Source organism: Palaemon carinicauda, chromosome 2 (assembly GCF_036898095.1).
Source record: "Palaemon carinicauda isolate YSFRI2023 chromosome 2, ASM3689809v2, whole genome shotgun sequence".
Lineage (NCBI taxonomy): Eukaryota > Metazoa > Arthropoda > Malacostraca > Decapoda > Palaemonidae > Palaemon > Palaemon carinicauda.
In genome coordinates, this window is record NC_090726.1 from 187456904 (window position 1) to 187469265 (window position 12362).

Sequence of the window (12362 nt, forward strand, 5' to 3'; positions counted from 1 at the left end):
ATGGCTCCAATGATCTGGCAGCCACGTTCACTGCAGGAGTACTTAAGATGTAAGTGCGCTCAATGTGTTCATTGTCAAGACAAACTTCACGATGAAGACTACCAAATCTGTCTTGGCAGCAGTAAGGGAAGGCGACTGGATGGTCTCTCTCGACCTTCAGGATGCATACTTCCACATCCCGATTCATCCAAACTTTCAACAACATCTGAGGTTTGTGGACGGGAAAGTAATGTACCAATGTCGAGCACTGTACTTCGGCCTCATCCCTGCTCCTCTTGTTTTTTCAAGGCCCTTGCAAAATGTAGCAAGCTTTCTACATTTTTTGAGGATTCAGAGCCTCCCTTTATTTTGACGACTGGCTAATCAGGGCGTCGTCATTATATCGCTGTCTGGAGAGCCTCTAATGGACATTAGACCTAACCAAGGAGCTAGGTCTCATAGTGAACGTAGAGAAGTCGTAACTTACAGTACCCCATCCCAGACTATTCTTTATTTGGGAATGGAGATACAGTGTCTGATTTTTCGGGCCTTTTCGTCTCCCATAAGAATGGAACAAGCTCTGTTAAAAGTCCTTCACTTGCAAGAGAAAAACAGTTGCTCTGTAAGAGTTTGAACTAGCCTCGTGGGAACTCTTTCATCGCTGGAGTAGTTTATCTCTCTGGGGAGACTCAACCTATGCCCTCTCCAATTTCACCTAAACCATTGGAACAAGGAGAAGGGCTTAGAGAGTATCTCTTTCCCAATCTCCAACTCAGTCTAGACATGTCTGACTTGGTGGGACAGCAACATCAGACTTCGAGAAGGTCTTTCTCTTGCGATCAAGAACCCAAACCATGTGTTGTATTCAGATGCATCGGATTTGGGTTAGGGAGCTCCACTGGACAGTCTGGAATGCTCGGGTCTTTGATCTACGGATCAGAAGGAACTCCATTTAAGGCAAGTAACATCTCTCCTTTGGCGAGATTTGTGCAAGGAAAAATGAATGTCTTGGCGGACGGCCTCAGCAGAAGAGGACAAGTCATCTCCATGGAGTGGACGTTGCATAAGACTGTGTGCGAGAAGCTATGGATGATATGGGGTCAACCCAGCATAGATCTTTTTGCGACTTCTCTGACAAAGAGGCTCTCGACTTACTGCTTTCCAGTTCCAGAACCAGAGGCAGCCCACATAGACGCTTTCCTGCTGGACTGGTCTCACCTGGACGTTTATGCCTTTCCACCTTTCAAGATCCTAAACAAGGTGCTACAGAAGTTCACCTCTCACGAAGGGACCAGGTTGACATTGGTTGCTCCACTCTGGCCCGCGAGAGAGTGGTTCACAGAGGTACTTCAATGGCTGGTAGACGTTCCAAGGAGTCTGCCTTTAAGGATGGATCTCTTACGGCAGCCCCTCGTAAGGAGTCTTCATCAAAGCCTCCCCGCACTTCGTCTGACTGCCTTCAGACTATCGAAAGACTCGCAAGAGCTCGAGGATTTTCGAAGGAGGCAGCCAGAGCGATTGCGAGGGCTAGGAGAGCATCTACCACCAAGGTCTACCAGTCGAAGTGGGAGGTCTTTAGAGACTGGTGCAAGTCATCATCCATTTCCTCTTCCAGTACCTCTGTAGCCCAAATTGCAGACTTTCTCCTGCATCTGAGAAATGTTCGCTCCCTCTCTGCTCCCACTATTAAGGGCTACAGGAGCATGTTGGCTTCTGTGTTCAGACATAGAGGCTTAGATCTGTCCAATAATAAAGATCTCCAAGATCTCCTTAAGTCCTTCGAGGCCTCTAAGGAGCGTCGTATGGCAACTCCTGGGTGGAACTTAGACGTGGTCCTAAGGTTCCTAATGTCCGACAGGTTTGAGCCATTACATTCAGCCTCCCTGAAGGATCTCACCCTCAAGACGCTTTTTTTGGTGTGCTTGGCTTCGGCTAAAAGGGTCAGCGAGATCCATGCCTTTAGTAAAAACATCGGCTTCTCTACAGATAAAGCCACATGTTCGCTTCAGCTTGGTTTCTTGGCTAAAAATGAACTGCCTTCTCGTCCTTGGCCTAAATCTTTTGATATACCTTGCCTATCAGAGATCGTAGGCAACGAGGTTGAAAGAGTACTGTGTCCAGTTAGAGCTCTTAAGTTCTATTTAGCTCGTACCAGATCCTTACGAGGTGGATCTGAGGCCTTATGGTGCTCCGTTAAGAAGCCCTCATTGCCTATGTCTAAAAATGCTTTATCGTATTTTATTAGATTTTTAATCCGAGAAGCTCATTCTCACTTAAGTGAAAAAGATCGTTGTTTACTTAAGGTCAAGACGCATGAAGTAAGAGCGATAGCAACTTCCGTGGCTTTTAAGCAAAACAGATCTCTGCGAAGTATTATGGACGCGACCTTTTGGAGGAGCAAGTCGGTGTTCGCTTCATTTTACTTAAAAGACGTCCAGACTTTTTATGAGGACTGCTACACACTGGGTCCATTCGTTGCAGCGAGTGCAGTAGTGGGTGAGGGTTCTACCACTACATTCCCTTAATCCCAATATCCTTTTAATCTTCTCTTGAAATGTTTTTAATCTTGTCTTGGGTTGTACGGAAGGCTGAGAAGTCTTTCGCATCCTTTTTGATGTGGATGGTGGTCAAATGTCGTTTCTTGAGAGCGCCCAGATTAAGGGTTTTGATGAGGTCCTGTTGTATGGGTGGTCGCCCTGGATATAACAGCTCCTGGGAGTCTTTCAGCATCCTGAGAGGATGGCTGGGCTTCGTGAGGAAAGCGGACTAATAAGGCAGAGTAATCGTCAGAGTCAGCTTCCTTACCAGGTACCTATATTTAATTGGGTTTTGTTATGATATAATTGTCAAAAACTCTAAGCATATACGCCTTTATTGTATTAATACTGGTCTCTACCCACCACCATGGGTGTGAATCAGCTATTATATATTCACCGGCTAAGTTTAATATTTAAAAATTATATTTTGATTATAAAATAAATTTTTGAATATACTTACCCGGTGAATGTATAAATTAAAGGCCCTCCCTTCCTCCCCGATAGAGACCTAGGGGACTGAGAAGAACTGGAGATGTTTACAAGTATATGCGGTATCTGGCCGATAGTCGGCGCTGGTGGTCACACCCGCAACCTTCACGGCGATCGCTCGCGAGATTTTGGAATCTGTCGAGCCGTCGGAGACGTCAGCTATTATATATTCACCGGATAAGTATATTCAAAAATTTATTTTTCAATATTTAACTTAGCCGGTGATTATATAAGCTGCAACTCTGTTGCTCGACAGAAAACTCTACGTTAAAAATCCGCCAGCGATCGCTATGCAGGTAGGGGGTGTACTTCAACAGCGCCATCTGTCGTGCAGGTACTCAGTACTCAATGTAAACAAAGAACTCAATTTTCTCTCTGTCGGGCTACCGGCAAGACCTACTAATTCGCTGTTGCTAACTGGATTTGTTTTCACAACTATTGGTGAAGTACACTATTCTAGTTTTGAGCTTTCGCTATGCAGGTGTTTTATCTTCATCTCAAAACTTGAACTCGTTTTGGATAGATTTAATTATGGTGACAGAGAGTATGGACTTTCTTTCACTTTTAAATGGCCGACCCTTCCCTTAGACGGAAGTGTGTTTAGGCTTTTAGTAATTATCTTATCACGTTATAGATTTTCCTCTATATATTTTATATCTCTCCGCCTTTATTAGGCCTCTTCGATTAACTTTCCATTTTTTATAAACATATAAAATAAATTTTAATGCTTTGTTTATATAGACCTTTCCTTAGAGTAGGCGGTCCTAACTTGGAAACCGAAGTTAATCAACATTGAGCCCTTTATATCGTCTTTAGCTTTTAAAGGATTTAAAACTTTTTAAATGTAATATTTTATGAAAGATTTTCTTTGATAGTCTTCGTACTGAAGGGTAGAATTGCGTGTTTCAGGTAGAAATAAGTGCAAAACAGAAAATCGAAGTGATAAAGTGATATGCGCAAAGTGTTACAGTGTTGCGTCCGAGGCGCAAAGTGTTACAGTGTTGCGTCCGAGGGTTCGTCTGTTCGTGCCTGTCGTTCACCTAGTCCGGGACCTCTTGCAAGCTCCCAAGCCCAGGGGAGAAGTAATGTCAAAAGACTTATGGGTTCGAGAGGCCTTGACCAACGAACAGACGTTTTCCCTCTATGGTATTGGGTGTTTCTTGCCAAGATCTCCCCTACCATAAGACGAGAGAGACGTTGTTTCTCCTCGCCATCCGTAGGCTTTTCGCATAAGAAACCTGTCACAAGGTTTCGAAGCCCTTAAGCGAAAGTCAGTCCTTTCAGGACAGGTCCAGCGTCCTGGTTACAGCCATTAGGACAGCTCTGACCCTATGCAGTCATCGGATAACTGCTCGCCGCCTAACAAAAGCGTAACACAGACTCTGAAAGTCTTTTTTTGTAGGCAAAGTGTTGCGGTCACAGACGTTACCCTCGTCTATTACCACAACCATTTCCGTTGATCCTTAAGGGGTTGTATGGCAAAACATGCAGTATATGCTTGCCTCCCTTATGGAAGACTATTCTGTCGATTAGTCCGTTGAGTCTAGCCGTTTATCTCATCGATATCCTGGCTTTCAGCCAACCTAACGTTCCTTTGTGCTTACTGTTGACGTTGGCGTAGCTTGGTCACGTCAGTCAGGTTGTTTAGAACCACACTCGATGCGGTCTCGTGTGGTTTTTCAGCCGCATTTGGACGTTAGGCCACTGGCTGATGCTCCTGTTGACGTTCTAGACGTTCACTAACAATCGGAGTTGACTTGTTTTGACGCTGTGCGTCAACCTCCGCATTCTAGAGTTGTTTTGACTGCTCAGTTTAGGCAGTCAAAGCAGTCTCGAGTGGACGCTGTACGTCCTCACGCACCTGTTGTGGTTGACAGTTCAGTTGTTGACAGTTCACAGACTGTCAAGCAGTTACATGACGTTGCGTTCTGGTCCGCTACTAATGCACCAGTGAGAGACTCAGCTTTTATCGGACAAGGTTCCTGTAGATGAGGAAGTTGCTGTTCTCCCTCCTACTGATATTCCCTTGAGGACTCTGTCAGATGGAGAGGAGCCTTAAGCTGCTTAGCCTCCTATGGACTTTAATTAAATCATGATGATTTTTTTAAGGATCTTCGTCCGGATCTTGTAACTGCTGCTCCTCGTTCGCCTAAACGTCAGAACTTACACTAGGCCTAGCTACTTCGAAGCCGTTGTTTTTAAGCTAGTGCTCTCTCGCTCTCCTAGAGAGCGTTACGTTGGCTAGGCGACTGGTTTTTCACCAGGAGGGGTTTGGGGGATACAGCCTTTGCTTTCCCTTCTTTTAAACTGGTTTATAGAGCGAGAGTCTGATATGACACGAGAGAAGTTCTCGGCTTGGGAGTTCATGCCTCTGCCCAGATAGACTTCTCAATTCTGGTAGACTCTCCCTGGCGCCTAGCCAGGAGACGCTCCAAGTTGTTTACAGGTCAACTTCTCAGCTGTTGTCGAGCCTTTGAAGTTTTGCTGTACTATTATGTCACGCATAACAAGGCTTTCAGGGATGGTAAATGGTTCCGCCTCAGTCGCTAACCCCGTCTGTTGCCACACCTTCTCCCGTAGACCCTAAAATGGGCTTTGCTACAAGACATGCAGTCCAAGCTGGCGTCCTTGATAGAGGACTTAAATGTGGAGAAGAACCTTCTGGCCAACAACCTTCCAACCGGTCGGTTGTGCGCCCTGTTGACGCTGAGGTAACCTACTCGCGTCTGCCAGTTGAGGTGGTTCCTCCACCGATGCGACCCAGTGTGGGTTGCCAGCCGCACGTTGACGTTAAGCGACGCTCGGAGGTGGTTGTTGACGTTCAGGACGTTCAACAACCAGCAGAGGTGACTTGTTGTGACGCAGTGCGTCAACCTCAGCAACCCGGTAGGGTGTTGACTGCACAACCCAGACGGTCTAGACAGTTTCGGGTTGACGCTGTGCTTCCTCGCGCACCCATGGTTGTTGACAGTTCACAGACTGTGCAGCAGTTCCATGATATTGCGTCCGGCTCCGTCACGCATCCACCAGTGCGACCGGATTCAGCGAGTCAGACGTTGCCCACTCCGTTGCCGTTTCCTCATCAGTTTCGGATGAGGAACCCTCTGATGAGGACGTTGCTGAACAAGACGATCAGCCCCCAGCCCTGCTATCCATCCAGAAGATGCTGAAGAAGGAACGCTGCTCAGTCAGGCTGTGGATGAGTCTGGTAGGGGCGCTGTCATCCGTGGATCAATTTGTGTCACTAGGAAGACTACACCTCCGTCCTCTTCTATACCATCTAGCTTTTCACTGGAAAAAGGACAAGACGCTAGAAGCGGTCTCGATCCCGGTTTCCGAAAAGATAAAGTCTTGTCTGACTTGGTGAAAGGACTATATCAACCTAAGAGAGGGTCTTCCCCTGACTGTTCAGACTCCCAACCACGTTCTCTTCTCGGACGCATCGGACGTAGGCTGGGGTGCGACATTAGACGGACGGGAATGCTCGGGATTATGGAACTCGAGTCAAAGGACAATGCATTTCAACTGCAAGGAGCTACTGGCAGTACGTCTGGCCTGGAAAAGCTTCAGGTCTCTCCTTCAAGGCAAAGTGGTGGAGGTGAACTCGGACAACACCACGGCTTTGGCGTACATCTCCAAGCAAGGAGGGACCTACTCTCTGACGTTGTACGAGATCGCAAGGGACCTCCTCACCTGGTCAAAAGGTCTAGACATATCACTAGTAACGAGGTTCATCCAAGGCAACTTGAATGTCATGGCAGATTGTCTCAGTCGGAAGGGACAAATAATTCCAACAGAATGGACCCTCCACAAGGATGTATGCAAGAGACTTTGGGCCACCTGGGGCCAGCCAACCATAGATCTCTTCGCAACCTCGATGACCAAGAGGCTCCCAAACTTTTGCTCACCAATCCCGGACCCAGCAGCAGTTCATATAGATGCCTTTCTCCTAGATTGGTCACATCTAGATCTATATGCATTCCCTCCGTTCAAGATTGTCAACAAGGTACTGCAGAAGTTCGCCTCTCACGAAGGGACAAGGTTGACGCTAGTTGCTTCCCTCTGGCCCGCGAGAGAATGGTTCACCGAGGTACTTCGATGGCTAGTAGACGTTCCCAGAACACTTCCCCTAAGGGTGGACCTTCTACGTCAGCCACACGTAAAGAAGGTACACCAAGGCCTCCACGCTCTTCGTCTGACTGCCTTCAGACTATCGAAAGACTCTCGAGAGCTAGAGGCTTTTCGAAGGAGGCAGCCAGAGCGATTGCTAGAGCAAGGAGAACATCCACCCTTAGAGTCTACCAATCGAAGTGGGAAATCTTCCGAAACTGGTGCAAATCAGTATCCGTATCCTCGACCAGTACCTCTGTAACTCAAATAGCTGACTTCCTCTTATATCTGAGGAAAGAACGATCTCTTTCAGCTCCCACTATCAAGGGTTACAGAAGCATGTTGGCATCAGTCTTCCGTCAGAGGCTTAGATCTTTCCAACAATAAAGATCTACAGGACCTCCTTAAGTCTTTTGAGACCACGAAGGAGCGTCGTTTGGTTACACCTGGTTGGAATTTAGACGTGGTACTAAGATTCCTTATGTCAGACAGGTTCGAACCGCTACAATCAGCCTCCCTGAAAGATCTCACCTTAAAGACACTTTTCCTGGTATGCTTAGCCACAGCTAAAAGAGTCAGTGAGATTCATGCCTTCAGCAAGAACAGCGGATTCTCATCCGAAACGGCTACATGTTCTACAACTTGGTTTTCTAGCCAAAAACGAGCTGCCTTCTCGGCCTTGGCCAATATTGTTCGATATTCCAAACTTATCGTATGGTTGGAAATGAACTAGAAAGAGTCTTATGCCCTGTAAGAGCTCTTAAGTTTTATTTAAAACGAACTAAACCTTTACGAGGCCCGTCTGAAGCTTTATGGTGTTCAGTTAAGAAACCATCTTTGCCTATGTCAAAGAATGCTTTATCCTATTTTATCAGACTGTTAATACGAGAAGCTCATTCCCATCTGAATGAGGAAGACCAAGCTTTGCTGAAGGTAAGGACACACGAAGTTAGAGCTGTCGCAACTTCCGTGGCCTTTAAACAAAATAGATCTCTGCAAAGTATAATCGACGCAACCTATTGGAAAAGCAAGTCAGTGTTTGCGTCTTTTTATCTTAAGAATGTCCAGTCTCTTTACGAGAACTGCTACACTCTGGGACCATTCGTAGCAACGAGTGCAGTAGTGGGTGAGGGCTCAACCACTACAATTCCCTAATTCCATAACCTTTTTAATCTTTCTCTTGAAATGTTTTATTATTGTTTTTGGGTTGTCCGGAAGGCTAAGAAGCCTTTCGCATCCTACTTGATTTGGCGGGTGGTCAAAGTCATTTCTTGAGAAGCGCCTAGATTAGAGGTTTTGATGAGGTCCTGTTGTATGGGTTGCAACCCTTGATACTTCAGCTCCTAGGGGTCGCTCAGCATCCTAAGAGGATCGCGAGGCTCCGTAAGGAAGACGTACTTAAAAAGGCAGAGTAATTGTTCAAGTCGACTTCCTTACCAGGTACTTATTTATTTTAAGTTTGTTATTTTGATAACTGCTAAAATGAAATAAAAAATCCTTAGCTCATAATAATGTAAACATTTATTGCTGGTCTCTACCCACCCCCCTGGGTGTGAATCAGCTTATATAATCACCGGCTAAGTTAAATATTGAAAAATGTTATTTTTATGATAAAATAAATTTTTGAATATACTTACCCGGTGATTATATATTAAAGGACCCTCCCTTCCTCCCCAATAGAGACGCAGTGGACCGAGGAGAAAATTGAGTTCTTTGTTTACATTGAGTACTGAGTACCTGCACGACAGATGGCGCTGTTGAAGTACAGTGAACCCTCGCTACTTCGCGGTTCGACCATCGCGGATTCACCACTTCGCGGATTTTTTCCATAACCCATATATATACAGTAATATATATATATATATGTATGCATGTATTTATGTATATATGTAGGTATGTATATGTGTATACATATAAATATATATATATATATACACACACACACACACACACACATATATATATATATATATATATATATATATATATATATATATATATATATATATATATATATATATCTAAAGTAGGAAGATGTGATGTAGTTCTAAGGGAAAAGTATGGGAAATATGTCTGGGTAATAAGCAAAGCTCTAACTCCTGTTTGTTTCTTCATTATGATCAGAGATAAATGTAAACAAAACATTGGTTGCCATTTTTTATCGTGCTTTTTAGCGTGTTTAGGAAATGCATGATATAAAATCACCTTTAATATTTGTGCCTGTTTTAGTTTAGGGTACTGTAGTCCATGCATTAAGTGTTCTGTACATTAAAGGGTAGTTTGTTAACAGTACTACGTACAAGGGAAGGTTTTAAAAGTCTGAATATACATGTTGAATAAATAGGTAAATATGGTGTCACTACTTCGCGGATTTTCACCTATCGCGGCCGCGACTGGAACCTATCTACCGCGATAAACGAGGGTTCACTGTACACCCCCTACCTGCATAGCGATCGCTGGCGGATTTTTAACGTAGAGTTTTCTGTCGAGCAACAGAGTTGCAGCTTATATAATCACCGGGTAAGTATATTCAAAAATTTATTTTATTATAAAAATAACATTTTATAATCTAAATATCATTATTACAATTATTGTTATTATTATTATTATTATTATTATTATTATTATTATTATTATTATTATTATTATTATTATTATTATTATTATTATTATTTTTAGCCAAGATACAAAGCTGATTGGTAAAGCAGAATGCTACATACCCAGGGGCTTCAACAGGGGAAGCAACCTAATGTGAAAATGAAATAGAAAAGTAATGAATAAATTATGTGAAATAATGAAAAATTCTGAAACATATTGAGATCAGTAATAATATTAAATAGATAGGTCATACGTAAACTATGAAATGGAATCCTCTGGAACTTGTATCTCCCACTTGCCCATTGATCCATTGTACATAACTTGCTAGATTCTGTATATGCAGTATGTCCCAACTGCTGTGGATTGGTTAGGGTTAATCCATATGATCCACGAATCAGTGCTTTCTACAGTACAGTATAGTTTCGTAATGGTACTATTCTTATACTTTGCTGTAAAGTTGAGGAAACAAGAAATTATTTGATAATTTTAATGTATGTTATTAAAAAATGATTTAAATGTGATCTGATCTAGTAGAAAGGCAAATTATTTGGTAATTGAAGGTGAGAGAATTACAATTTTAATTTGCTAGTTATATTTGGGGAGATCGGGGTGAATTTTATATGCCCCATCAAGAGAGGTTACCTAACCTTGTGATGCTTCTGGCAATTCTTCCCTCGAGTCTTTCAAGGTGAAGGTGTTTTTTTCTGATAACTACAATTCCTCTGATTCTTGAGGAATTCGAAAATAGTAAACCTCAATACCTGGAGGCTATGTAGTAGAAGCTATGGGGAAGGGAGAGCTAAGTTTATATCCAAGCTATACAGAATATTTACCCTTGCTTTCTTCTAGGCAAGGTGGGACTCTTTCTCTGATTGATGCACTGAAAAAAAATATTGATTTGATAGAATTTCTTTTGTTTCTTATATGGAAGTGGACATTGTTGGTCTCAGCCTTGAAGGGTATAGTCCACACGTTCTCGAGTCTTGAATTGCATAGACTTGAATTAAGTTTGTTGGTGGAACTGATGTAATTATGCCAGAACTTTGAGAAGGACATTTTTTTGGGAAGCCTTTGAATGTTGTAAAAAGTCATGTGATAGAATCTAGATTGTTGATAATGGCTTCGGTCTTTATTTTGGAAGCAAAGTGTGTAATAACATGTAAATGGTAAAGTGTCTGGTTTGGAGTAAAAGTGAATCTGAAATAATTGTTGTCTTAGTGAATAATCCATATCCTTATGGATTGATGGCTGGGAGAAATCAGAGATAAGGCAGTAGATGTAAATGCAAAAGACGACTGATAAGAAAGCGGGCATTGAGTGAAGTACAGAATAATTGATGCATGCGGACGATATATTGATTGCCAATTGGGGAACGTAAAGAAAAACAGGTGGCTCCAGAGAAAAAAAGCTCAATGGTCATTGCCAAATTCATGTTTAACCAATTAAATCGTTTATTAACCCGCTGTTCAGAGAGCCTCCCCAATATTAACTTCTTGATAAACATGCACTGTATTTTACAATGATTCTACTTTTTTTAGTATAACAAGGCCAGTGAGCAGTATACCTGTAGTAAGACTAGAATGATAAATTTTCATTACTGGTCTGTTGTTTGTTTGATTGTCATATCTATCATTTTATTCTTACCAAATACCAGAGTACATATAGTATTGAGGTGGTCAGTTAGTTTTAGTACTGAAAATTATATAAAAAACTATAAAGTGAAAAAAGGAAAGAACCTCTTGAGTTTTCTGGAGGTTGGAAATAATTGTATACTTTTAGTAGAATATTTAAGGATTAGTAACTATCAAAAACATCAGTTTATAAAGTTAGACAAGTGTTTTAAAAGACTTGGTGACCAAATCAATTATAGGGTGGTGTATGGTAAGATTAATTTACAATATACTATGAAAACTTGAATTTATTTGAGGTTGAAATATTGCAAGTAAAATAATCCTCTAGAGAAAGACATGAGTGATTACTATAGTTGTATAATGTATTATTTTATTAAACTTATACTATAAAAAGTTTCATTCTTCAAATGTCTTCTTGTTGCAGGTTGAATAGTAGCTTTAAACGCACTGTAGAATTTGTATCCAGTAACCAGTGTGTGGCAACTCCTCAGGGACGTGGTCGTCTGTTCATCAGAGCAGCCCTTAAAGCTAAATGTCTTCATGTTCCTGTAGAAACAATAGTAAGAATGGTAGATTTTTGTAATCTTAAAAAATCTCATAATAAATCACTATTTGTTGTACTAACTGATTTCTTATAGATTAGCCCATTTTGTAGCCATGAAATCATTCACAACACCTTACCTTTTACTTTTGGTAGTAGTATACGTGTGTGGATTTAATCTCAAGAGCTCATTCTTCCTTTATCTCTGTGACACTTTACTTCACTCTTGAATTCTCAAGATATTCCGAGTTTGTTCTTACAGGATTTCTCTAGTACCTCTGGTTATGAGGTACTGTACTTTGAATATGAGATTACAAATTTGAATTGGATTACGATTATTGCATCGATTTGCGAGCAAAAAATTTACTCTTGGTATTTTTTGTGTGCAAGTACTAATGAGACTATCACGAAATCAGCCACTCAATGTTCATACTTGTCCTTGCAGTGTTAGGCTGTGTTCATGTGTTTTTTTACCCT

The 12362-nt window shown here is 42.2% G+C and overlaps 1 protein-coding gene across 1 annotated transcript in view; it reads left to right on the forward strand.

The window, feature by feature from the left end:
- Positions 1 to 12362, forward strand: part of LOC137621604 (uncharacterized) — an 80115-nt gene that overhangs the window by 14062 nt on the left and 53691 nt on the right. Inside the window, exon 3 of the mRNA XM_068352029.1 lies at positions 11769 to 11904. Coding sequence (XP_068208130.1) covers positions 11769 to 11904 — 136 coding nt within the window. The remainder of the gene's footprint in view (positions 1 to 11768; positions 11905 to 12362) is intronic.